The 25,430-nt window shown below is 43.9% G+C and overlaps 1 protein-coding gene across 13 annotated transcripts in view; it reads left to right on the plus strand.

Moving 5' to 3' along the window:
- Positions 1-660: 660 nt before the first annotated feature.
- The window catches only part of KMT2C (lysine methyltransferase 2C), a 201,238-nt gene continuing 176,468 nt past the window's right edge, over positions 661-25,430 (plus strand). For 10 of the 13 annotated variants that reach the window (XM_041122098.1, XM_041122099.1, XM_041122096.1 and 7 more), the window contains exon 1: positions 1,719-1,900. In XM_041122098.1, coding sequence (XP_040978032.1) covers positions 1,719-1,900 — 182 coding nt within the window. Of the gene's footprint in view, positions 748-1,502; positions 1,607-1,717; positions 1,901-20,142; positions 20,525-25,430 lie in introns of those variants that run through there. The other 3 variants (XM_030008068.2, XM_041122094.1, XM_041122101.1) reach the window with 3 other exon arrangements.

The following is a 25,430-nucleotide window of genomic DNA, read 5'->3' on the forward strand; positions in this document are numbered from 1 at the left end:
CGTTAAATCCCGTGTAATGAGGCTTAACCCCGCCCCGAGCTGCCGCGCAGCCGGGCGGGCAGGCAGCCAGCTAAGGCCCCTGCCCAGGGGAGGCATCCCCCCCCCCCCCCCCCCCCAGCTCCCCGCCGCCCCGAGCGGCCGCAGCTGTTCCAGCCGGAGCTGCTGGAAAGCGGCCACGCTCCCCAGACTTTGTCTCCCTCGCACACAGCGCTGAACTCTGCTCCCTCCCTCCCCTCCCCTTCCCCCGGGGCTGCCGCGGCTCCCCGCCGCTCGCTGCCTCCCCCCTCCACCACCACCACCGCAGACGCACGGGGGGGTGGTGGTGGTGGTGGTGGTGGGGGGGGGGGCTCCCCGCCTCCAGGCTGCAGCCGGTCCCGGCTCCCCGGGGCCGGGGAGGAGCGAGCACCGCCGGGCAGGGCACCGTGTGCTGCCCCCCCGGAGCCGCCGTCCTGGGGAGCTCGGCCCATGTTGGGGGTGGGTGACGGGGCTACTTTCATCCTGACGGGGCGCTTCCACACCCCCCACCCCCCCCTCTTTTCCACGGGGCCGTGGGGAAAATAAATAAAAAACAAGGGCGGGGAGAGGGTGGGGGAGCGAGCGAGCGGGCTGGCGGCTCCCGCGGGGCGCGGTACGGGGGTTGGGTACGCGGAGCGCCCCGTGGCGTCGCCTCCCGTCCCGTCCCGTCCCGTCCCCCGGTCCGCGGCTCCGCGCTTTCCCCGCAGCCCGCCGCGGCAGCCAGCCCGTGAGGTCAGTGTCGGCGGCGGATGGGTGTCTGCGCCGTGGGACGGGCGGTGGGCGGGCGGGCCGGGCAGGCGCAGTGTGGGGCCGCGGCAGGGGGAGGAGGAGGGCGGGAGGGCTCTGTGTCTATGTGTCGCACTGGCGGGGGGGGTGGGGGGGGGTTACACACCAGGGCAGCGGCGGCAGCGCCGGGATCCCTTCTCCACCCCGCGGGGAGGGGGGAGGGAGCCGCCTCCTCCTCCTCCTCCCTCTTCCTCCTCCCCCTTTTTCACCCTTCCTCCTCCTTCTTTCCCCAAAGTTAAACTTCCTGCTCCCGGCCCGGCTGGGAAGGGGACGCGGAGCCCGGCCGGACTCAGCCCTCGACACACACAACAGCTGGAGCTGTCAAAACTTCCTCCGCTCGGCCTCGGCCCCTGCCGCCTCCGCCGCCGCCGCCGCCGCCTGCTCCTCCTCCGCCCCCGGGGGCTCTGCGCGGGGGGAGGGCGCAGGGCCAGTGTACAATGAAGCGGCGGCCGCCGCAGCCGGGCAGCGCAGGAGCCGGAGCCGCCGCCAGCAGCTCCCGGGGCCTCTGAGAGAGGGGGGGGGGGGCGCCCGGCGGCGGGATCAGCCGCCTCTCGCTCGCTCTCTTCACCTCGCCCGCCACCTCCCCCGGCCCCGACAGACCCCGCCGAGCCGGGGAGGGGGTGTTATTGTGTGTGAGACCCTTCCTTCCTCTGCGCTCTTTCTCTTCGCCCCCCCCCCCCCCCCGCCTCCCCAACCCCCCCCCTCCCCTCCTCCTCCTGCTCTCCCCATGCTGCTCCCCCTGCTACCTGTGCTGGTCGGCGGCGGCTGAGGCCAGCAATGCGAGGCGGAGGTGGAGGAGGCGGAGGTGAGGAGGAGAGGAGCCGCGGGAGCAGGAGGAGCATCGGGATCCCCATCACCATCCTCATCTTCATCCTCATCATCATCATCCATGTGTCTCTCTCGTCCTGCTGACTAGGATGTCAACGGAGGACAAGAGTCTGGTGGTGGCGGTGGTGGAGCCGCCTCAGCAGCAGCAGCAGCAGCAGCCCCCCGAGCCTGGAGCTCCCCCCCCAGCAGCAGCAGCAGCAGCCACAGACAAAAGACCTAGGGGCCGGCCTCGCAAAGATGGCGCTTCCCCTTTCCAGAGAGCCAGAAAGAAGTAAGTTCGGCGTTTGTGTGTGCGAGGCAGAGAGGGGCCGGGGGCAGGCGGCCAGGCGCAGGCAGAGCTGTCAGCGGAGACTCGCCGCTCGTCGCCCCCTCCCTCCTGCCTAATGCCATTTTGAGAAGGGCCCTTCTTTCTTCTCCTCCTCTCCCCTTTGCACTTTCCCCTCCTCCTTTTTCACCTTTGTCTTCCTCCGCCCGCTCTCCCTTTCCCACTTTTCTTTCACCGTCCCTATTCCTTTCTTCTCCTCCTTCTTCGGAGTTTGTCTTTAGCTCTTCCCCCTTCCCCCTCTGCCTCCTTTTTTTTCCCTTGCCTTTGCACCTTCCCCCTTCTCCTTTTTGGGTCTCTTCTCCCGGACGCTCGGCTGCCTTCAGCGTCCTCTGGCTACTCCCTGTGCTTGACGGTAGTTCCTCGTCGCTTTCCCTTTTTATCCCCCCCCCCCCCCCTCTTTTGGGGAAAGAAAAGACGGTTCTCGGCGGGTGGCGAGGAGAACACCCCCCCCACACCCCTCCCCAAACACGGGCGGGTGCGGACGCGCACACGCAAAGTTGAGGCAGGAGTTTTCGTCGCCGCCGCCGAGCCCGCCGTGTGCTCGGAGGTGGGGGGGGGGGGGGGGGGGGGGGGAGAGGCTGGCGGCGCCGGGGGAGCTGTCAGGCGGCAGCCTCCTCACGGAGGGACGGGCCGGCCCGGACAGTGGCGAAGCACAACAAACACGGGGGGAGCGCGGGGGGGGGGGGGGGGTGCCTCTTCCTCGGCGCTGGCAGGTTTCCCTTCGCCGCGGCCTCTCCCCGCCGGGGGCGCGGGCGTTCCTTAGCCCCAGCGGCCGCGGCGTGCCGCTGCCCCCCCCCCCGCCCCGTCCCTGAGGGAGCCGCTTCTCTCTCCCCTCAGCCCCGGGCGGGCGCGCACAAGTTGCCGCAGCGCGGGTGCGGGGAGAGCCGGTCGTGCCAACGGCCGCTTCCCGCCGCCCCCCCCCCCTCCCTCCTCCGCACCCCCCTCGGCTGAGGGGGCCGGGCAAACCGGCGGGCATGGCCGCTGTGCCGCTGATAGGCGTGAGGTGCCGAGCCGGGCTGGGCTCGGAGAGGCCTGGTGGCCGCCCTCGGTGGAAGAGCCGCTGCAGTGCTGGCCGCGCTCCCCGCGGGTTATTTTTGAGTAGGGTGGATGTCGGCCGTGACATACCTGATGGTAGCGGTAATAGGGCAAAGCTGGGCGAGCACGTTTTGAGAAGAAACGTGGGGATTGTTAGCGAAATAGCCTCTGCGCTGTGGAGCCTGTTGGAGCCTCGGGGTTTCGGAGTTTGGTTCCCTTTGTTGTGAAGGGACGCTTTCGGTTTGACACCCCCGGAGTGTGTTTAACCAGGTGAGTTGCGGGCGCTTCGCCGAACGCCCACCCCAGACCTCACCGTCGGTCTCTGAATCAGAATCTCTGAGGTTGGAAGAGACCCTTAAGATCACCGAGTCCAACCATAATGTCACAGTGGACGCCCAAAACCCTAGCAAGGGATGCTGCTGGGCTGGACCTGAGCGCACGCAAAGACTATGCTTTCCTCTGTTACCATTTGTTTTTACAAATACATGTTACACAAATATCCCAGGACAGAACTAAACTATCGTTAGTTTGGGATACACGGACTTTTTTTGTTGTCGTTGATGAAAGTTTCCGTTCAAATATTTTAATGTTCGCTCCCTGGTTTTGGTGGAGATGCATTGTTTGCAGCTCCCGCTTTTAATTATCTTACGTATTCGCTTGATACAAATTTTCATATAGCCTTAGTTGGAAGTACTTGGCAAACGCATACATGCAGTAAAGTTTTTAGGTTTGTCTCCTTTACACTTAGTTTTACATCCTTTGGTTTTGTTTCTACATATAGAATCCAAACCTTACATAGGAAACCTTTGAATATTTTATTTTAAAAGAAGTTTTAGGAAGAAAAATGCAAATACAACTGAAAGTACCAGTCTGCACAAAAAGCAAAATAGTGTTATTTGTGAAAATTGACGTTATCTTGTAGGCCAATTTGAGGTTGTGTACACGCTCTTGATGAAAAGTGGGTGCTAAAGAGGCAATTCCTTTTTTTCAGTCAGTGTTTTGGTGTCATGGGAATATTGTCGACTAGTTTTAGGAGGAAATTAAATTTTCCTGTAAAAATATGTACTTATGCTGACATGACTGTAAACATTTGTGTAAAAGCTGGAAATGAAATTAGCTGAGACAAAAATTAAAATGAATACTTCTTTTTTTTTTTTTTTCACGCTATGGTTGTTCTTGTCTGGTGTGGTGCTCAAGTGTCTTTCTGCATCTTTATGGAAAGCCTGTAATGTTGGTAAAGGTGTTATGACATAAGTCATAAATGCTTTTAAAACAAGGATTTTATCAGAAATAGTTATTTTCTAACTTTCACAGAGTAGGTGTGGACTGGTCTTTTTTAGTTGCATCCATTTTAGGGAGAAAATGGTTTTATTTTGTAAGTTTTGCTATTCACAAAAATAGCTAAGCAAATGCAGAAATAAAATAAGTAAAAATATTTTTCTATTTTTTCTTACGACTGCTTGGTCCTGTCTTCCTTTTCACTTCTGTGCTTTCCAGTTGGATTAATGTGCCTCATGTAAACCAGATAAAAGAGCATATGTCAGACCATTTTCTGTACTGTAATCACATGTCTAAATCACTATTAGCCAGTCAAATTGTTCAACCGCTTTATCCCATTATAGGAAATGTTCCACTGAATGTTCAGTCTAAGTGCAGTCTAAGTAATAATAAAATGAAGAGCCCTGCATTAAACCAGCAAAGCCAAAATAGAATAATTCCTCAGCTATGGATGCCTCCATTAAAGAACAGTACCATATTGGAGAATGCTGTAGGTTGGTATTTTACCTTCTTGAAGGCCATGTTTTTAAGCAAAAAAAATATGATGAGTTTAAGCAGACAGATGGAAAACTGCCTTGAATCAGCTTCTGTGAGATGCCAAGGATTCTCAACTCTTCCCAGAAGTAGGCTTATGTTAAGTGAGGGTTCTTCAGTAGGACAGCTCTGCGCAAGCCTCTGTCATCCTGCATTTTACCTGGTTATCAGTAAAAATTCCAGTGGTACTGTGGACACAAGTATGTATAGGGAACAGTTGAGGTTTCCCATGGGTGATGAACAGGGAATCAGTGGTGTCAGTACCTGGAGAGTTACTGGTAGTGGAGCATAATGCTAGAACAGCTTTTTATCATTGATTGAAGGATGTAGCTTCATGAATAGCATCGTCAGGAGACTTAATCTTGGGTGAACAGTTCATTTTTATTGTTTATATTGTAATTGTGCCTAGAGGCCAGGGCACCATTATACGACATACAGTACAAGTGCATAAGCCAAGACCGCTTCTGCACAAACAATTTCTTAATTTAAATGTAAAGATAAGACAGCATGTAAATGTAAGAAATGTATTGGGAAAGCACAAGGAAGCTGTGAGAATGCTATGAGCAAAAGAACATGCAGAAGGTCAAGTACCCTGGCTATCTCAGCATCGGTGAATGATTCATAGGCATCGGACTTGGAGGATATGTTTAAAGGAGGGTAGCATTGTCACCCTGAGGATTTTCACAGACAGCTTGTTTCCCGCCTGAAGTGCTAGACAAACAGTCGTATCTTCTTCCTTACATTTTGACAACTGGATATCTGTATAGAGCAGTGGTTCAAATTTAAGAGGTAGAGCTAGAATAGACCATGCAGAACCTTGAAATTGAGAGCAGGTAGGATATGGTTCATCAGGAAGAACACACAGGACTATAGTCAAAGCAATGAACGAGGAAAATATTTTTGTAGTATCACCTTTCAAATGAATTTAAAAAGTGGGGAGATTGCACTTATGAAAGCAAAAAAAAAAAAAAAAAAGAGAATAAAGTTGCATTACTGAAGATAGAAACTTTCCGGTGCATGGTTAATAAAGAAGCCTTGCTGGTATTTCATGGGAAAACCAGAAATAATTAGGGGCCATCTCATCGTATGGCCTGAAATCTTGGAAACTTGACTCCTGTACTTGGATTATACCTCAGCTTCCAGGCTATGGACCCGAAGGATAGGAATGTGATCAAAAAGAAGTTGCAGGGGAAGAGTATTGGTTCCGTTTCAACTATACTGTCATTGTATGAACAGCTGGTGACTCATGAAAATCTATCAGAATAGTATTGTACAGGTGCAGTAAACATTTTTGTAATCTATTTTAAGTACTAGAGCTTTCTCAATCTATGCAGGTTGTAAGCAGCACAAACAGATGTAGCTTCTTAGCAAAAATTTAGTAGCAGAAGTCTCCTGATCATGATAACAGTTACTTTGTAAGTCAGTATCTAAGCTCATTTTAAATTTTATTTTCAGTATCCATCAGACTTTGATGTATGTTACAAATTATTTTTGCAAATGTGTGTAGTTTAAAACAGCATAGGATAATGATTTCAGAAAGCATGAAATTTGTGGAAAAGTTTTTGTGTGTTTATTTTTAATAAACTCCGTTTTAATTTTCGTCCTGGTTTTTCATTACTTTGGCCAATGTAAGCTGCAGTAGGTTTTCAACAGCCATAGATTTCACACATGCGGATAGTTTTGAGGACACGTAAGCATACCGTTTTTGCCAGGAAATGATTATTTAAGATTTTTTATCATTACTTTAACTGCATTTGCATTAGGGTAGGCCAATATTTAAAGATATCTACACTCATTTCAAAAGAACTGTAATGTGTTGGATTGATTCTCTTTATAGCTCAGCTGTGTTTCTTTAGTTCGTCACACACCTTCTATGTGATACTTAACTTGCATCTACACTTGCCTGCCCTTTTCTCACTTCAAAATTTAACATTTGGAAATGTAAAATTTATATTGTATTATACAATGAAAGTGTTCGTAAATACTTGTTCACAGTTAGGGAAAGTTATTACTACTTGGCAGGATTTAAGTCTTTCGATGGATGGGCTTTGTACAACTGTTGTATGGATAAGGTTAAGGTATTAAAGCAAACAGGGGCCTATACTTCTGCCTGTACAAGCCACGTATCAAAATACTTGGCCAAAAGCCAGAAGGTACATACTAGATCACACAGTGTGAAGAGATGGATGAGGCATGGGAGTAGGCTTCATAATCAGGACATGACATTGGCTCTTCGAAGGCCTTTCTAGTCCTGCGTAGAACAGGACCGAGCTACGTGCAGCAGGGTCCCATGGGAACTTCGTGCCATTTTCTTTGGCAGCCCATGCTGCATGACTTCCTCCATCATATTCATATTACCAAGCAATTCCCTGACTGTCTTTACCTAGTTTTTGCATAGGAGCCTGGCTTAAACTGCTCACAATACTATTTTGCTCAGGAAGTAAATGATCTCTGGTAAATGATCTCTGTATTAATCTTTTGATTTTCAGTTCTTGATAGGACTTCTGTGATAGGTGACTGTGAAAGTTGTTACACGTAGTGGGTTTTACAGAATTGTTTTGGCACGTTATCAAAGTTGTTAAAATGTTGATTAACATGGTGTCTTCACTTGTGTCTTAAGGGTGAGTGAGATTAGGGTTCATGTTGGAAATAGATATTTTTCTATAACCTTAGCCTAAAGTTTTCACAATTTGAAATAGACTGCACTTGCAAATGAAGAATTCTTCGAGGTTTTTTTTTTTGACATTGTAGTTGTCATTTTTGTTAATATTTGTATTTGATGATCCGTTGAACTTCTGTAGCAGTTGTCGTGAGAGGTCCTCCAAGAGCTATCAGACAGTATCGTGACAGACCAAATATGATGGCAGTCTGTGAAATCTCAACTATTAGGTATATTGGTCATAAGGCATGTCTTCGCAGAAGTAGGAATAAGAACCCAGTCTCTTGGTTTCTGCTTTCTGAGCCATCTACACACCAGACATCTTTTCATCCTATATTCAATGACACAGGAGACTTTTCCCAGCTTAAAACAATATAACATTTCAATTTTCTTGGCTTTGCTTGTGGCTATTTTTTTTTCTTTCTTTCTTGTCAGCGTGTTCAACTCCTACTAACTTCTTGTCATTGTTCTTTCATAAGATAAGTAATTGGAAATGGACATTTCTATTCTTTGGTGTCATTTGAGTTGAGAGATGGTTTTCCAAGGCAGTTGGCTTGCTGAGAACAGGTAAGCTCTGCCTTTCTCAGGCCGGAGTTGGTTTTCTCCCTCCCTCGGCCCAGCTGTCCCGCAACAATGTTGGAGGGGTGGCAGGGGCATGTATAGCTGGGAAAATAGAATTTCATTATCTACCCCTAATGATCACTCCCTTATGTTATTCTACACTGATGCTGTGGATTTAACTTTTTAAGAAATGCTGTCATAGGTACACTAAAATGTTACAAAATGGCAAACAATTAAGCGACTAACAATTTCAAAAAAATATTGAAAGCTTTTCTCCTTTCTGTGTTTAATGTATTTGATTACCAATTCATGCAATCTGCATGATTCATGCAGTTTGGATAAATACAGAGAAGCAAGATTTTACTGTAGCAAGTACTGTTTGCTAGTAACTTGCATTGAATTCTGCGTTTTTAGGGTTTTTTTTTACTGTTTCTTTACTAGAAGGATGGCACTAGGCATTCCTGTTCATGCCATTCCTGGGTTAGGCAAAATAAGTTTGGGTGCTTGCTTCAAGAACTACATTGAGTAAGTTCTTCTAGTAGCATTGGTGCTTTTGAAAGAAAATAAGATGAAATAGGAAAAAGCCCTTAAAATCTACAGTATTTATTACTTGGAGAAACATAGGCAGTGAGTATATGGAGTGCATCAGGTGGTTATTTTCCCCAAACACCATAAATCTTAAGATGGTTCTGGCAGCCAAAAGAAGCAGCAGTGCTGCCCTCCCTCCACTACCAGCTGTTTGTTCTCTCCCTTGTGCTGACCCAGGCGTTTGTGTAGCCATGTGGTGAACTGCATTGGGAAATTGATCTGGGTTAAAACTAACCTGGCAAAGAAACGTGTTTGTGATAGCAGGAGGGAGGAGGCCAGAGCAAGCGGCCAGGCTGCGGAGAGGCAGAGCTACGGCTTTTGGTAGCACTGCCAACTTAAAGTAGTATCTGCGAAGCTGTAGCCTCGGTTGTCTGAAACTTGGGGGTGTTTGGTTTTTAGGCTGACTCCTTTGAGTTTTCTTCAATATAGGAGCTCTTACAAGAGATTGTGAGAGATTTTTACAGCCTATAGTCATGTTATATGTACTGGGTGGTTGTTTTTTTTAAAAAAAAAAAAAATGCTGTTGAGAGGGTTTTTCACAGCACAGAGACAGATGAGTTGTTCTCATCTAACTGATTCTTGCCCGAAACATTGGCATTGATAAAATAAGGCACTTTGGTTCTCACTTTGATCTTCAGAATCATTCTTAAATTGAATATTCAAAATACCCTAAAATAATAGTATAAGTGTTTTATGGTAACAATAGTTTCTGGTATTCTGAAAGCTCCTTCCTACAAGTATATCAATATATAGGCATTAGAATAAAATAACACTTGCTTCTTTCAGAATATTCCTCCCTTTCACATTTTGGAAGTATTTTTATTAAATCACACATGCACCAAATCCTATTGCCAGCCATTCCAATATAAATATATATAATTACTAATTTTCAATGCTGTATTTATCAACATTCTGATTGCTTTTTTTGAAGAAACTGCTGGAAACCCTGTCAGACTAGGATGTTCCCCCCTCCCCCGACTTTTGGCTTTGGGCAGGGGGGAGTTAAAAAGAGGCTTTTTTTTCTCTTCTGCTGCATCATTACTGACAATAAATTCCTGCCAAAAATAGTTTTAATTAGTCTATCAGAAAAAAATCAGCTTTAGGAAAATTAACCAATTTTTTATTTTGCCTATTACATTTTTATATTCCTTGGAGCATGGGCAGTTGAATCACTTGTATGACACAGTAAGATAAAAGGAATTTTTGGTAGCGAAGATGTGGTCCAAATGTGCAGTCGCTGCTACTAAACATTTACCGGCATCTTATGTGACTGTTTGAGAGTACCGTCTGGAAGCTTTAGCTAATCCAGAATGACTTCTGGAACATCCCAGGGTTCATGGAACCCAGGCTATTCTGATAGTGGTGTCTACCCTCCTGTCTTTGTTTGGCAGTGAAGACTGTCTGCAGTGTTCTTAGTGAAAGTTTTCTCAACAAAACCTGATAGGACGGCTCCATATTATTATTAATAAAGGGGGGAGCTATGGTCTATTAAAATTTGGGAGATGTATTAATATGCCATTTCATAAATACAGAATGTGAATTATTTAGTTTTTTTTTCCTGAAGTGTGGAGTTCAGAAGCACAAAGAAATTCTTTAAAATAAACTGAACATTTAGTTTTGCCATATCACCACAGATGAATGGAACTGTATGGCCAAAAAAGACTTCAGCGTGATCTTGCTCATCCTTCTGTGTTGTGTATCTGTACCATTTCTGACAAATGTCTCTCCAACTTGTTTTTAAAGTATTTGGTGAATGCAGTTCCACTGCATCTCTTGGCAATTGGTTTCAGTAACTAATTTTCTAGACTATAAAATAAATATTCTTTACTGCTGATTAAGCCAGTTTTGTCTTGTATTACTCACAGTTAAGACTCCACAGCTGAAATGGAGAACAGTTTTTATAATAAACTTTTATTTATTAGGAGATTGTCTCCTTTGTTCTGCACTGAACAAGCTTAACCTCTGTAGCAACATAATGTTGACTTACCTGATTTAGCCTTCAAAAGTTTTCTAGTCTTTATTAAATTTCACTTGGTTGATATGAACCACTTTTCAATTTATCACAATGATTTTTATTAAGATCTTGCCCTCTAAAATGTTTATAGCCCCTGCCTCAGCCATGTGTCGTATGCAGCTCTTCTACGTGTGTGAATTTCCTCATGCCGGTCCTGGAGGAAGGAACTTTCTTGCAATGTTCTCCCACCTTGACTGAAAATAATTTGCAAATAAATGCCCTTTGAGTGCTCTAGTTCATTGTTGCCAACCCATCTTAGGGCAGTTTCACCAGGACTGTATTACAGAAGATCATCACTCAGAGTTTAGAGATTACTTCTGTTTGTTTCTGAAGTATAGTGTGAATTTCTTCCAGTCCTGCTGGCTTGAATTTCCCTGATTACTTAGCCTAATAACAAAATCAGGTTTTAGTATTAGCTACAATAAATCTGTTTTATAAAGGCTGAAATACAGAGAACTGCATTTGATTCTGTTTTGTTATCTGTTTGTTCTTCTTTAACACTGTTATGTACTGACTTTAGTGTTTTTATTCTTACTTCTAAAATATTTCTGAAACTTTGTTTGCCTTTTATATTGCACAGTGGTAATAATGCATGCTGTTCTTTTATCTCTTCTGATTTTTATCCCTGACAGTTTATGCTGTTCCTTTATATTCATTAAAATGCCCTTGTTTCCATTCCTAATGTGATTCTTTCTAGTTCAGACCCTTATTACTGCCTTTGATGCAGCAGCCCGTATTGTTCATACTATATTTCCTCTCTCTCTTCTTCATTGGAATACTTTGCCATTGTGCATATTCCAGTACAATAACTGCCAGTCTTCCTTTCAGTCGCATTCTCAAGAGATTCTAGCAACAAGTTCAAAGAGTTTGTTGAAATTTGCTTTTCCTATTTCAGTTAATTGAAGATAAAAATTTGCTCTCCTTTTTTCTACTGCGCTCATTTTTTCCCCCTTCCTTGGCACAGTGAATGCTTCTTGTTACCACTTCCAGCCAAATCACTGTACACATTGAGATGTTTAAAATGGAGCCTGCCCTAATAGAGCGAAGTGTGAAGTAACTGCTCTTCTGGCATCCTCAACTTTGTGAAACAGTTGTCCTCAACATTTTCACAAACATGTTGGGCTGTTTGTTCTGTTATTTTGGTTTTCTATTAGACGTCTGGATGATGAAGGCCTCCTCTTACACTCAAGATACGTGCTCTGAAAGCTTCTGTTAGTTGCTTCGAAAGGCTTACCATCTTCCCCTCCTGTGGTCAGTGGAAGGTTTTTCTCTCCCGGCCTTTCCAGTTCCTTATTCCCTAGTTCCCATTCTCTGTTGCTTACGGTTTTGTTTCTACTCCAACTTTTTTTCCTTCTCCTCTGTGTTTTTTTTTTCCCCTTCCTTGTAATAAAAGCAAGTGAGTGTAGTTTTTTTTTTTTCTTACCATGGCCCACTGAACTGCATGAGACTAGAACTTCACTTAGAAATGGGCCAGATGCTTTTCATTGTGAAGAAAGGCTTGGAAGAGGGAATTTTGAAATAAAATTCAAAATAAAGAGAAAAGAACTGTTCATTTCAATTTTCTTAAATTTCACCATTTATATATTGGGCTAATTCATGGCTGTGCTTGTGTTTTGTGTTGATTAGTGGCGTGGTTGTAGCTAGCAGTAGTGTTCTGGTACCTGAAGCACCCGGCTTCTTCACAGTGGCCGTGTCTGTGCTCGTAAAAAATGCAGCAGGGAACGTTTGGAGTCACTGGATGCCATCGTCCCAGTTGTCAGATTATTGCGGCGGTTGCTTGTATGGTTTCGACCTGGGCCTGCCAGCACTCTTCCAAACGGTTCTCAAGGCTGGCCCAAGGGTTTGTGTGGGCCATGCACCCCTTCCCAACCTATGGCTGCTTTGTTTGGGAGTTTGAGAATTAGATAGCATGGATATAGGTAGGCTGTTCTGTGCTAGTCAGCCTCAAGGCCAACATCACCAACTATGTTTAATTTACTAGTATAACTATAATGGGTGGTTTGTTGTTTTTGGTTTTTTTTCAAAGCAGGAATTCAATGAAACTGATAGAATTCTCATCAGTTTTACTTTCATCCTCCTGGGCAAACACTGTGCCGCAGTTAATGTTCTCTAACCCATTGGGATGTAAGTTTAGGAGGAACAGCTCACAGCAGAATTGCTCTAGAGGGAGCGGAGGAGATGGGATATACAAGCCATAAGGCTCTGGGAAATGCTGGTTTTCAGTGCTCCTTCAGTCTTCTGACACACAATTTTTCCTGGTTCATGTTTTGCATAATTAACCTTGCATCAGGCATCCTGGTAGAGATTTATACAAAGGAAAGTGCAAAACAGATTCAGCAGGAATTCTAATTTATTTTTCTGCCTGTGTCTTCCAGAAACCCTTTAGGAGAGAACTGGGCCCAGAAATGGGGGTGGGGGGTAACTCAGGAAATAAATGATCTGTAAGCAAGATTATTTAAAGAAATTATTTCCCTAAGGTCTTTCATGTAGCGGTAAGGGTTAGCTCATGGCTGGCTATTCTGTCGCCTCTTTTTGTAATGGAATGGGAGAGTACTCTTTGTCCTATCGTGTGCCCTGTACAGCTTGGAGATACAATAATTTCTGTTTCGACTGTGTTTGTTGGTAAAGAATAAATACAAAAACTTGGTAAACTGACTCATATTTTGTGCGGTCTACATGTGGTCTTCGCAGATAAGGATACACTGGTAGAACAGAACAGAGAAAGTACTGTTAATCGTATACCTACTTTATACAAGCAGAAAATCAAGGCTCGTTAACCAGACACTGTCAGTGGGGGGTTTAATTACTGATAACTTAATGTAAATAAGTATTGTTTTAAGAATATTTTCAGTTTACTTTTTTCAATTAATGTGTCTTTTGACTTGCTTTAGACAGTCTTAATAGGCAAAAAGAACCTGTTCTTAAATTGTTAGCTTGACCATGTTATTTTAAATGCTTTTTTAGACCAGTGAGAGTTTCTTGTCTATACTTAGTTAACATGTTCACACTTCAAAAAAGTGAAGTCATAACTGTCCTGGACATGTATAGACTTGTTGAGTTGAAGCTTGGGCTCTCAGCTATCCTGCATCTTCTAAGGTACAGTTTTCCTTGTTTGACTAGCATTTGGGAAAGTATTGTGATAGACATTTGTTAGCTGGCTTTTATCTAGAGATTATAAAGGTTGTTAGATCAAGTTGTTGAGTTTTTCTGTTGGTTTTTTCTTTTCTTTTTTTTTTTTTTTTTTCGTCCTGTCCCCCAATATTTAGCCCTCACTATGAGCCTGGGGAATATTGGGGAATATACAGCTGCATGGATGTGATCATGTCCTGTGGTGTGGGAGCATGTTCCATAACAGCTATTAGTAATGGGCCTTGGGGACAGGGCAGAGACTGAATTCTAGCTCCCGTAGTCATGCCACCTAGGTTTCTTTTTCAGCAGTATTGTGATGGTCTAGTTTGTATCTGAATTGTTTTCTTTCAAAGCTTTAAAAGAATAATGATATTTATTTTGCTACTCTAAAGGAGCTTACTAACAAACAGGAGGAAGTGTACTCAAATTCTACTGAAGTCTTTATGCTTAGTCAGAAGAGAGAACTAGGTATGTCTAAAATGCAATTGAGAAGGACTAAGGGGTGAGCAGGGAGTTCCTTAGAGCAATCTAATAGGAAATACTAGATGAAGGGGTTCAGGTGTGAGTCAAGCCATCTCAATATCACCTTTATGCCCTGATCTCTCTTGTCTGTACTTGGTTTGTTCAGGGCATAAGTTACTTCAGATAGGCTCCCACCATCAGATTTCAGCACTGTGTATAATTACATAGCTATGTAAATAATGAATTGAACCTCAAAAATATTTGTAAACCATTTTGAAAAGTGACTCTGTTTGACCTGCTTTGAGCAGGAGATTGGGCTAGCTGGCCTTTGAGGTCTTATCCAACCTGAGTTATTGTATGAACCTGTTCTATGAGCATACCTTCTGATGGTCATGTCCGTTATTTATTTACGTTGTACCCATTGCTTTTACACAGTGAATTACGTACAATAACCTTTATTTTGTAGAAGGTGTTTTCCTGTATTGTTTCTTGGAAGAAAATAGTTTACTAAATCTTTGTTTCATTGTCTGTGTTCCTTATTCCCTCTGTCACCTGACACTTGCTTTATCAATCTGTGTGATTCCACATATACTAAATAAATTACTTCCTTACTATGGTTTTTTTTTTTTTTTTCAGAAGTGGTGTCACCTGGCATTCCAGATTTTCTTCTTAAAGAGTATATTTAAAAGTTTATCTGCTAGAAAAGGGTAGGGGTCTTTTGATTACTTTAAAGAAAATACATCAGATTTTGTATTCTCGTTGGATTTCCATCATGCACTGTTGAAAACAGTTTTGTCCTGCCTGTGCTAGCAGCTAACAACGCATGTCATTAGCAATGAGTCATTTTCTGATGGCCTGTGAGTGTTTAGGTATTGCCTGTTTTCTACCTCTTCTCTTCTTGAATCTTGTTTTCAACTTGTGGTCTACTTGTCTGTATTGGTTTTTAGTCCTTTCTGAATTCATTTGCTCACCCCTTTTTTTCGGTTCCTGGTTAGCAGTACTACATTATCATTTCAGTTATGCGGCAGAGTTTACCCATATGAGCACTTACAAGTGTAAAATGGACACAGGTCATGAAACTCTTGTCTCTTGTGCAGTGTTTCTATAAGCAAGTACCACATGCCATACTACTTCAGGTAAAACAGTGCTGTTGGGAAAGTGAAGAAACGAGTAAGGAAATCTGAGATTTCTAGAGGTATTGCGAGATTGGAAGACCTATATTTTTTATTTCAAATACTTTTTTCAGAAACGCTTTTTAACCTGATAGAGCCTCCGCTTCTCCATTGATATCACTGTTTGCACTGTGTAACTGGACAAGATCTGGTGACGGTTCGTGAGCTCAAGCTACCTTGAGACATCTGTGCTGATGCTCTCTGGGAAGGTATCAGCCATAGAGGCAAAAGGGTACACTCCAGCTTGTTGTTCGGGGTTTCCACCTCAAATTCACATTCATCAGTGAATTAAGTGTAATGGTAGGCTTTGCATTGGAATGTCCTGTTCTGCCATCTCTGTCGCAGGGATGGTAACCTTTGGCTGAAGCATGGAAAGACATCAGGGAAGAAAGACACCTTGAGCCTTTTCAGTAATATTTGCCAAAATTTGTCTGTCAAAGCCATAAGAATAGACAGGATTTGATGCTTTCTATGTAGAAAGCTATTTCAATTACCTAACTTACATTACTGTTCAAATTTTATTTCTCATAGCATGCTTGCTAGATATGACATCTTGGATGTAATGGCTTTAAATCAAATTTATAACAGTATGGTAACATGGGTATGTAGTTAATGCACAAAATGTGTTTCTTGGCTGTATGACCTGCTGCTGACCTATCTTGGGCTCCAGATACGATCTGGTTCATGCTCACAAGAAGAGAGAATGCAGGGAAGAGTTAAAAACATGGTTTGGAACCTTTTTTTGTTGGTGGTTTTTTGTTGTTGTTGTTTGTTTTGTTTGGTTGGTTTTTTTAGTTTTAGAAATGGAGTCTGTCTCCAGAGACTGTCTTAGTACAGGTTAGAAAGTAAGAACTTCCAACCCCCTTCAAATGCACTAAAAAAGGAAGCCAGACTACTTCTGTTTAATCTATGCTTTGGCATGAAAAGTAGAATTTACAGAGAAACTGTGTTCACTGAGGAGGGTGGTTCAAGTTGATATGTAGCATGGAAGCATAAAAGGGTGCTAGAAGGTAAATTGCCTTTACATTTCAGTTGAATTGCCAGGCTAAGGAAAAATATTTTGAGTTTCCTTTTCTGCTTGTTGTCCTTTTGTAGCTAGATACTTATGGTTTAATCTCAAGTTATGATTCTATTACATTATTAGAAACCCATTGAAGATCTTGGAAATAGCGGGTCAGCAGAAGTTAAGAAGAAACAAATGTTTAAAAAAGACAAAACACATTTTTGTGCTTCTTACTATAGCCATCTTTGTATGTTTCAAAATCGATGAAGTACCAAATGAAATGTACTAGCTATTGTAACCAAATAATACTTCTGTTGTGAAGCCCTTGTCTCTTATTTGTGTATCTATCGCACCTGAAATGTAGATCAGAATATATTAGAAGTGGTGACGTATCTACGTCTGGATTTCTCTTGGTTGCTGTGAAGTAACATTCTCCAAAAGTTAGAAATTGACAACAGGGCCTATTGTAAACAGATAAGGCATGTTTCACTAAATGTGTCTTGATTAACTCAAGAGAGTTGTATCTCTGAGTTAATCAGTTTGAGTTTGGAAGAAAACAGTCCAACATATGTATAGACATAAGTTTTTATCTTAATCATTAAATCCATCGCTTCTGTTGCTTACAAAAAAAAAGTCTGTCTTAGGAGAGATGACTGATCCCATTTTTCCCATGTACGTTTTCTTGGCAGAAGCGTTGGCTTAAACAGTTTCTGCCTTGCCATCATGGTGACACACGTTTGTGGAGATGTGTGAATCAGGGCAGAGAATCGATGCAGACAAAATTGCTTTGCCTTTTTTCAGTGTCCGGCCCCGCTGCTCCTTGCTGGGTTACCCTGTCGCAGGATCAGTCCACTCGTCTGGTTCACGACATGCTCCAACACACAGCTCAGCGGGCACAGTTCAGAGGCTGGGAAGAAGAGGCATGGCGTGGGATCAGCTTCAATTAGAATTGCTGCCGAATGTGAAACGCTACCCAGAGTTGTTCCTTTTTAGCTCATTGTATAATCCTACTGAAGGCAACTTCTGGGCAGTTCGTGTGGCAAAGTGGTAATTAGTCAACTTGACTGGTGTTGGACCATGTCTGACTGTGTTGTAGTAAAGTTAGTTTTGTCCTTTGCTAAGATCTTTATGGCAATTAATGTGCTTTTACAGTAAAAGAACTAAATCTTGCATCTTTTATGTGAGGGAAAACGCAGCTCCATGTTGGAAGCTCTGGGGAAGAGCAAGGCCGGCTAATATGACTTCATACCTGTTAGCTTGCATCTTGGGTCACATGAACAGTAGGGAAAAGTACTGAGAGTAATTTATTATTATTATTTTAACCAGCTATTATTAAATTGCAACTTGTTTGTGCTAACATACTTAAACTTGTCAGGTGACCCATTACCTGGTATGCTAAAACATGCATTTTTTTTACAGAGTGTAACATGTTTGAAAATATCTACAGGTTTAAGGTATAGCAGCACAAACAACTTTGCGAATTTATGGTGCGTCATTATGCTGCAGGGGGTATCATCTCAGAAGGTACCGCACCGGTGTTGTAGTGGAAGCTTACATAAATAGGCAGTTATGGGATAGCTGACATAGAATAAACTGGGTGCTTTAGCCTTGGTTAACCTGCTAAGTATAAACACAGCAACGCATTTTATCTAATATGATTTGGAAAATACACAGCTTCTGTCCACTGTTGGGTATCTTCTTTGGTTTAAGAGGAGTTTATTTTAGTTAATCTGAGAACAACTGGTTAGAAAAATGTTTAAACTATACGGAGATGGCGTGTCCAAGAGGGGTTTGTGCTAGTTAAACCTAAAGGGCCGTGAGTGCTAAAGGGAATAGGCAAATTGATTAATGTCCCAGTAGTGGTTTAGCAATTCACCACTTGTTGGTTGGACCAAAATAACCAACCCTTACTGCAAAATAAAATATTGACATTTACCGTCTTCACTAAGGTTTAGACTAACGTATTTAACCTTCTCATTGCAGCAGACTAAGTGTGCTAATATGCGTGGTTACCAGAGATGTGCTGATAAGCTGTAGCTTGATAGCTCCTTGTAGCTAAATATATTTATGTGTCCGTACCTGTACTAACATGGCACAATGGCTCTTATACAATAGTTACTTGTTTCAGAGTAAACACGTGGAGATTTTTTTCATGTGAGGGTTTTTTTTTTTTTCTTTTTAAAATTTTATCTTAATCTCTGGAGAATTGGTTTGATAAAAACTTTGCTGTAGGCTGGGCAGCTGGAGCGTGTTTCAATTGAAAATGTAATGATAGGCAGCATTGGTCCACTCCCTCTACCTGGGTAGATCACGCTGTGTGAATCAGCGTGGGGTTTTGGGTGTGTTTTGTTCAGTCTTGGAGGTGAAATGGTCTTTTTGAGTTCCTGAGTGCATTTATTGAGAATTTCCCTAACCAGTACTGATAAGGCAATACTGAACTTTTTGGCTTGTCGACAACAGAAGGTGCCCTAGGTTAAGTATGTCCAGTTGCAGCTTGGTGTAACAGAAAAGAGTTTGATAAAAAAAAAATTCAGACGAGTGAGAAAATAGACATAATGCACGGTCTTACTTTTGTTTGGCAGGTAAGTCAGATTATTGTTGTCAGCCTGTCAACCTGTGTCTTGCAGATGTCTGATATTTAAATTTTAAGAAAACTTAAAGAAGATTGACAGAAGCAAAGCATTACACAACAGCTGTTTCGGGGTTTTTGCATGAAGGGAAGTTGAACAAAGGTAGTTGTGTTACTACTAAAACTGGCGGACCGATGGGTTTGCAAGTATCCATCAATACAAGTGAAATGATAGTTGCGTAATGTTTTCTTGATTTGTTTTTCTCCCTGTAGAAGGAAAAGAAAATTGGCGGGGACCACTTGAACGATTAGGAAAGAGCCGTTTGTAGATGGACATTTGTCAAGCTGGCTTTCTTAGCTCTTCCGTTCCAGATTGGTTTTGGAGAAGTGTAGGGCTGCCTAAAAATGTTAAAAAGGGGGAGGAGGGGAAAGGGAAAAAAAAAAAAAAAAAGCGCCAATCCCCGAAGACACACCTTCATCTTTGAGGCTGAAATCCTCTTTTTACCCCGACTAGCCCCCAACAGCCGAGGAGCGGCCGGCACCTATGGAAACGTTCTGTAACTTTTCAGCTGCGCTGCTTTGTTAAAGGGGAAAGTGCCGGCGTTGGGGGCAGGGAGGCGGGGACGGAGAAGGCAACCGGGGAGAGCTGCCCCCCGCCTCGCTCGGAAGGTGCTTCTAGGACAGGGGCGTGCGGGCGGACGGAGCGGGCGCTGCCGGCGCCGGCTCCCGGCCTCGCCCGCCGCCGCTCGCCGGGACGCGCGGGGCCCTCGGGCCGCTCCGTTCCGCCCCGCTCCGCTCCGCGGCGGCCCCCGGCCCCCTTCGGCGCCAGCGCCGCAGCGTCCCCGCCGCGCCGCGCCTCGCCTCGCCTCGCCGGGGGGCGCGGGGCGGGGGCCGGGGCGGTGGGAGCCTCCGGCGGGGGCGCTGCGCCTCCGGCCGCCGCCGCTCTGCTGCTGCCTGGCTAGCGCAGTCGGCGCGGCGGACCCGGCTCCCGCCGCAGCACTCCGGTCCGCACATTGGCGGCGCCCGGCTGCGTCGGATCTACTTTCTCTCGCTCGGTTTTTTTTTTTTTCTTTTTTTTTTTTTTTTCCTCTCCCCCCCACCCCCCCCCTTCTTTCCCCTCCCCTCCCCTTCCCCTCCGCTCCCCTCCCCCTCCGCCCTCCTCCTCCTCCTCCTCCGCCGGCGGCTCCAGCCTGGTTCGGGGAGGATCCCGGAGCCGAAGTTCCGAGGCGATCGGGGCTGTGGCGGATCGCTCCCCCGGCGGCGCCGCCATGGGGGCCCTCTAGAGCCGCCCGCCCGCCCGCCCGGCCGCGGGAGGCCCCGGGGCAGCGGCCTGGGAAGCGCTCCTACCGAGCGGCGGGTCTGGCAGAGGAATATGGCTGATGTCGGGGAGTGCTGAGCAGTCGGTGTCTCCGCACGGCGCTGGGCTCGGGCCGTAACATGTAAATAACTTCTCTTTCCTCCGGATCGTACGGGCGGGCACCGATGCCAGCCCCTCCATTTTCCAGAGGGGATTTGTGAGAGGTTCCGCGGGGCTGGGCTATGTCGCGCATAACCAATTCGCCGGGGGTGAGTACGTCTGTCGTTCAACTTCTTTGTATGAAAGGGCAAACTGTGACAGCGGTACGCGGCGATCTGCGGGGCGATGCCCTGGGGAGGGGGGGACGGGGGGGGACACACGGGACGCGGACCTGCCGCCGGGACCGGGGCGAGAAACTTGGCCGGGGGGGGGGGGGGGGGGAGACGGGGACGGACCCGGGCGCCGCTGGCGCTCGGGAGAGGGGCTTCTTCTAGGGCGTTTGGTCCGAAAAACCGTACCCGAATTCGGACGTGGGTATGTAGGTTCAAGTTAGACGCTCAGTAGATAATCCTCGACCATTTAAAAAAAAAGAAAAAAAAAAAAAGGAGGGGGGGGGGGTGGGGGTGGGAGAAACAACAAACACAAAAGCCCAGCTCGGGTCTGACCTGGGTTCTGCGAGCGGTCGTCTGGTCATGTCTTCTCTCCCTCCGTGTGTGTACACCTATACACACACACACACACACACGTGTGCCTGCACGGACACACACACACACACGTATTCTTTTAAAATGATGACTTTATATGGTTAGCTATAGCACAACACTTTTTTTTTTTTTTTTTTTTTAAGCACTTTCATTTCCTGGTGTGAATTCTGGAGTGATGGAAAATGAGATAGGATTAATTTTTCTTAAATATTTTGAAGCACTCCGTACAAGCTATTTTTGAAAAGAGTGCCATTTTAATTTTGCATGATTTCAAAGCGTACCTGTATGGTGGTAATTTCAGATGGTCCTCCCAGCTGCTGTTATCTGTAGTTCTAAATTAAAAGAAAAAAGCACTTTTAAAAATACCCTGTATTCCTAGCGCATAATGGACGTTCAGACCATCATATATGATGATTTTTGTATGAGTAGTGAGCAAATAGGTCATAAGTCAAAGTAAGTGTTATGTAACTGGCTGGCTTAAGCAAACTTGATACGAACTGTGAAGGAAAAGTCTTATTTTGTTTTTGTTTTTTGATTTGGACAAAATGAGAGGCTGGCTGTACCTTTTTTCAGTGGGATTACTTTGTAGCAGCTTGATTTAAAAAAAAAAAACAACAACCCAAAACCCAACCCCCCCCCCCCCCCCCAACCAAAACAACCTGTGCTTTAAAAATATAAGTCAGTTAATCTGTGTGATGTTTTGTATTTTTCTAAAAAACTGTTTCAGTCGTCTACCTAATTCTGGATCCTAAATACTAGATATTCACCAGTGAATCATTAGTTAATACTGTAACCAGATTCATTACGTAATTGAGAAACGTTCCTGAGTTAGTGTAGTTTTATTATTTAACTTCGCTGTTTTCTAGAATAGCGTTATTTGGCATAGTTAGAGTTCTTGAAAGAACTGAAGATCAGAATGAAAATAATTTGGGTTTTTTGCATCTGAAGAAATAAAGCAGTAGTGGGTTAATACTCCTATCGCAAAACTGAAACAAATAAGCGGACATTTAAAGGTTCTCGGCGACTATAAAAATACTGTGTATTGGAGTAAACAGTTACTAAGCTTGCATGTAGGGGTCTTTGTGCTTTTTGTACATCACGATGATGTTAGTAGGTTGTGTTTGATGTTCCTGCACAGTAAAATACACTTGCTACAGAACAAAACCTGCAGCTCCCAGACTGTTTAGTGCAAATATTTTAACCATCTACTTGTGAGACATACGGAGACAGGAGACAAGATACACTTTTCTCAATGCTGCATCTATGCTAGCCATTCATTAATTTCACTAATGACTACTGTACGTTTATTTTTAAAGTATTTGGTGGATGCTTCCTTTACTACTTTATTGTAAATGTACTTTCTCTTGATAATATACTTGGAGTTTGAGTATCTGTAATTTTTAATTGCTTGCCCCACTTGCAGGTCATCCTTGTAAACTATTTCATGACTCTACTCTTCTAATGTTGTATCTGTTCCGTGCTCTGTCAGCATTAAATCTAGATGCTTTTAGGGCAAAATACTCTTCATTCTTTTTTTGTAAGAATTGTTACTGAATTTTGGTGTAATTATTTTGTCAGACTGCGTACTCAGTTGACTTACATCCTTTTTTTTCCCTTTTTTTTTTTTTTTTTCCCCCCTCCTGTATTATTCTTTCCCAAACAAAAACTCCTGCAGAGTTTTGGCAAAATGTTCTTTGGGAGTTTTTGGGGGGAAGGCAAGGGGTGGCATTATCGTAATTTACATAATATGCCAGTAGAAAGTAGTTGCATCATGTACGCTTTCTTAATGTGACTGTTCATTAAACTTGCCTGAAAATGATCTCTTAAAGGTAAATGGCTGAGCTAAAATGAAAAGCAGCCATGTATTGATTCCTGCTTTTGTTTCAGGCTGAAAGGACCATTCAGCATGTGTTTTACAGGGTACTTCCAGCCTGAAATTTAGTCAGCTATTTAAAAATAATGGTAAAAGTATTCTTTTATCATCACTGCTCTCAAATCTTACAGCTTTGCAGCTCTGTTTTCCTGTTCTTAAAGCGTGGATAGAAAGCTCTTAGTATAGAATAGTATATACTTTTTACACCATTCAGTATAAAATATGCAACCCAAGTAGAAGGGAAACTGGCTCTGGAGTGTTGTCAAAAGCACACTCTAAACGAGCTGAAAGATACTTTTTTGTTTTATTTGGGCCATTCCAATTTTAGTAATTACTAAGGCTTCTGGAAACTCGAGGAGGTAGCGTCTTTTCAAAAAGAAGTATTAAAACCCAGTTTGACAGTGGGCCTTTAGCTAGTCTTTTATAATTCTGTCTTTCCTCTGTGAAATCCTTTTGGCATGTTGTGGTTCTCTGGCAGTATCCCAGCATGTGATATCACAGATATCAGATGTCTTCTTGCGATTCGTAGCATTTGCTGTGCCGCAGTGGTGCGCTCTGGGACGGCTTAGGTGAACCAGGAAATGTCATAGAAATTCGGTAGGGAAAGCGGTATGATAGAGAAACAGTAGTGTAGTATTGGGAATAGGTGAGCGCCTTCTGTTTAAGAGTGTTCAAATCTTTGTGTTCGGTAATCTGATGTGGAACGTAGTCAGCAAACAGATGTGTCTTTGAGTGGTCTTTACAGATTTTTTTCCTAACATCTTAGATACAGATGCATATCAAAATAAGTGACAGAACATCACAGTTAAGCTTTTTCCTTTTGAAATTTAAAAAATGGATCATAATTATGTGGCCTTGTTAGGATTTATTTTCATCTCAAAGTTGAGGTCCAGTTCCAGGCATAAGTAAGTATAGATGATACTGCACATATGGAGGATATTTGACTCCTCCATAAGATCTGTTGAAAGTTAGTCATAGCGTGTTGCATTTCTGTCTGTCTCTTCAGTGAAGTCTCCCTCTTGTCTGTATTCACTGTTGAAATGTTACACAGTAAGTGTGGTTTGTGCTGACGGCGCTTTTGTAATATAGCTAGAAAATAAAAAGATTCCACGTTGGCTACTTTGACCCTTGTTTTCATCCTGGTTACCAAGCATTGAAAGGTAAATACTTGAGTAACATTACTTAATTAGACACTCATGGAAGACGAAGGCATGGAAGAAGAGTCTGCTTGTGTATTTGTTTGTTTGTTTAGTCAGGACTTACAGTTCTTGGGTATAATTCTGTTTCAGCGATGAATTCTTTGTTTTCGATGGAACTCAATACTCAATGTGTTCCTTCTAACCACAAACACTTCCTATGTCCATGTTGTTGTTACTCCAGATCTCCCTTTCTCTTTTCTTTTTTTTCCCTCTTCTTTTTTCTTTTTTTTTCTTCCTTTATTATCCTTATTTTTAATTTTTGTGCCCCAGATGCCCCAGTGCTGTAAAAAGAGAATGTAGATTGCTTTTTTTAAGACTCCATTTAGGAAAAAGTGCATGTGAGAGCAGGTTATTACTGCCTGGTTTATAGTTAGGCTTCTGCCCCAAGCAGCTTATGATCTAAATTATACTCTTGCCCCCTGTTAGTGTCTTAACATTAGATTCCATAGGGAAAAATGTGACAAACTCTGAAGTGGGCAGTTATGGAATAACTGTTTCATGGGGGATCTCTTTGAGATAGGATTAGACCAGGAGGAAAGAGCTGTGGTTTTTCCAGAATTCAGAAAACCTCAAGCAGAATTCTTATTTATGCTTATAGTTCTGCAGATATCAACCTTCTTTGAATCAAGTAACTTGTGAGGATATTGAGTTTGATGGAATTTGAAGGCTTTTTCCAAGCATGAGGAACAAGGTGAAAGGATATGAAGTAATTGGCAGAACAAAGAGAATGGGGCAGGGGGAAGGGATGTGGTGGATGGGACTATACAAGGATGGCATGTCTGGAGAAGTGAGAAGAAGGACTAAGGTTGGAGCTTTATTTTAGTCACTTTGTGCTTCTGCTTGAGTTGGGCGATTTTGGCAATGCAGTTCTGTAGCACCATTGAGAATGAGTTTAACAAGCAAGAAGATACTCAAGATGGTCAAGGAGAATGATGAGGGAATGAGTCTAGAATGTTTTCTAATCTTTTCAAAGGTTACTTGATCTGGGCCAAATAATAGAACGTGTGCTAGGTGTTGCCACTGCTATGTCATCCTTGCCTTGCCTTGCATACAAAACGTTTAGTCATAGTCATGGCAGAAGTCATTCATTATATGTTCAGAACTGTCATAAAATGGAGGTCTGGATTGAACTGTAAGTACCCTTCTAACCTTTGACAGACTTTTCTTGTTTGAAAAATTTCACTTTGTCCTTATATTTTAGTAGAAGGCTGATTGCACATAGGAGTGGGTACAAAAGCACGGTGAAGGGCTTTTGGAAGAATCATGGGTTTGCAGTGATCAGAAAAGGGGAATCCAGAGTTACGGGAACGTAATCTTGAAGACAGGTGGAATAGCAAGGATGAGAAGCATAGACTTCAGCCTCTCTCTTTCACCTTCATCCATCTTGGTGCAGTAGCTT

Source organism: Aquila chrysaetos, chromosome 3, assembly GCF_900496995.4.
Source record: "Aquila chrysaetos chrysaetos chromosome 3, bAquChr1.4, whole genome shotgun sequence".
Taxonomy (NCBI): domain Eukaryota; kingdom Metazoa; phylum Chordata; class Aves; order Accipitriformes; family Accipitridae; genus Aquila; species Aquila chrysaetos.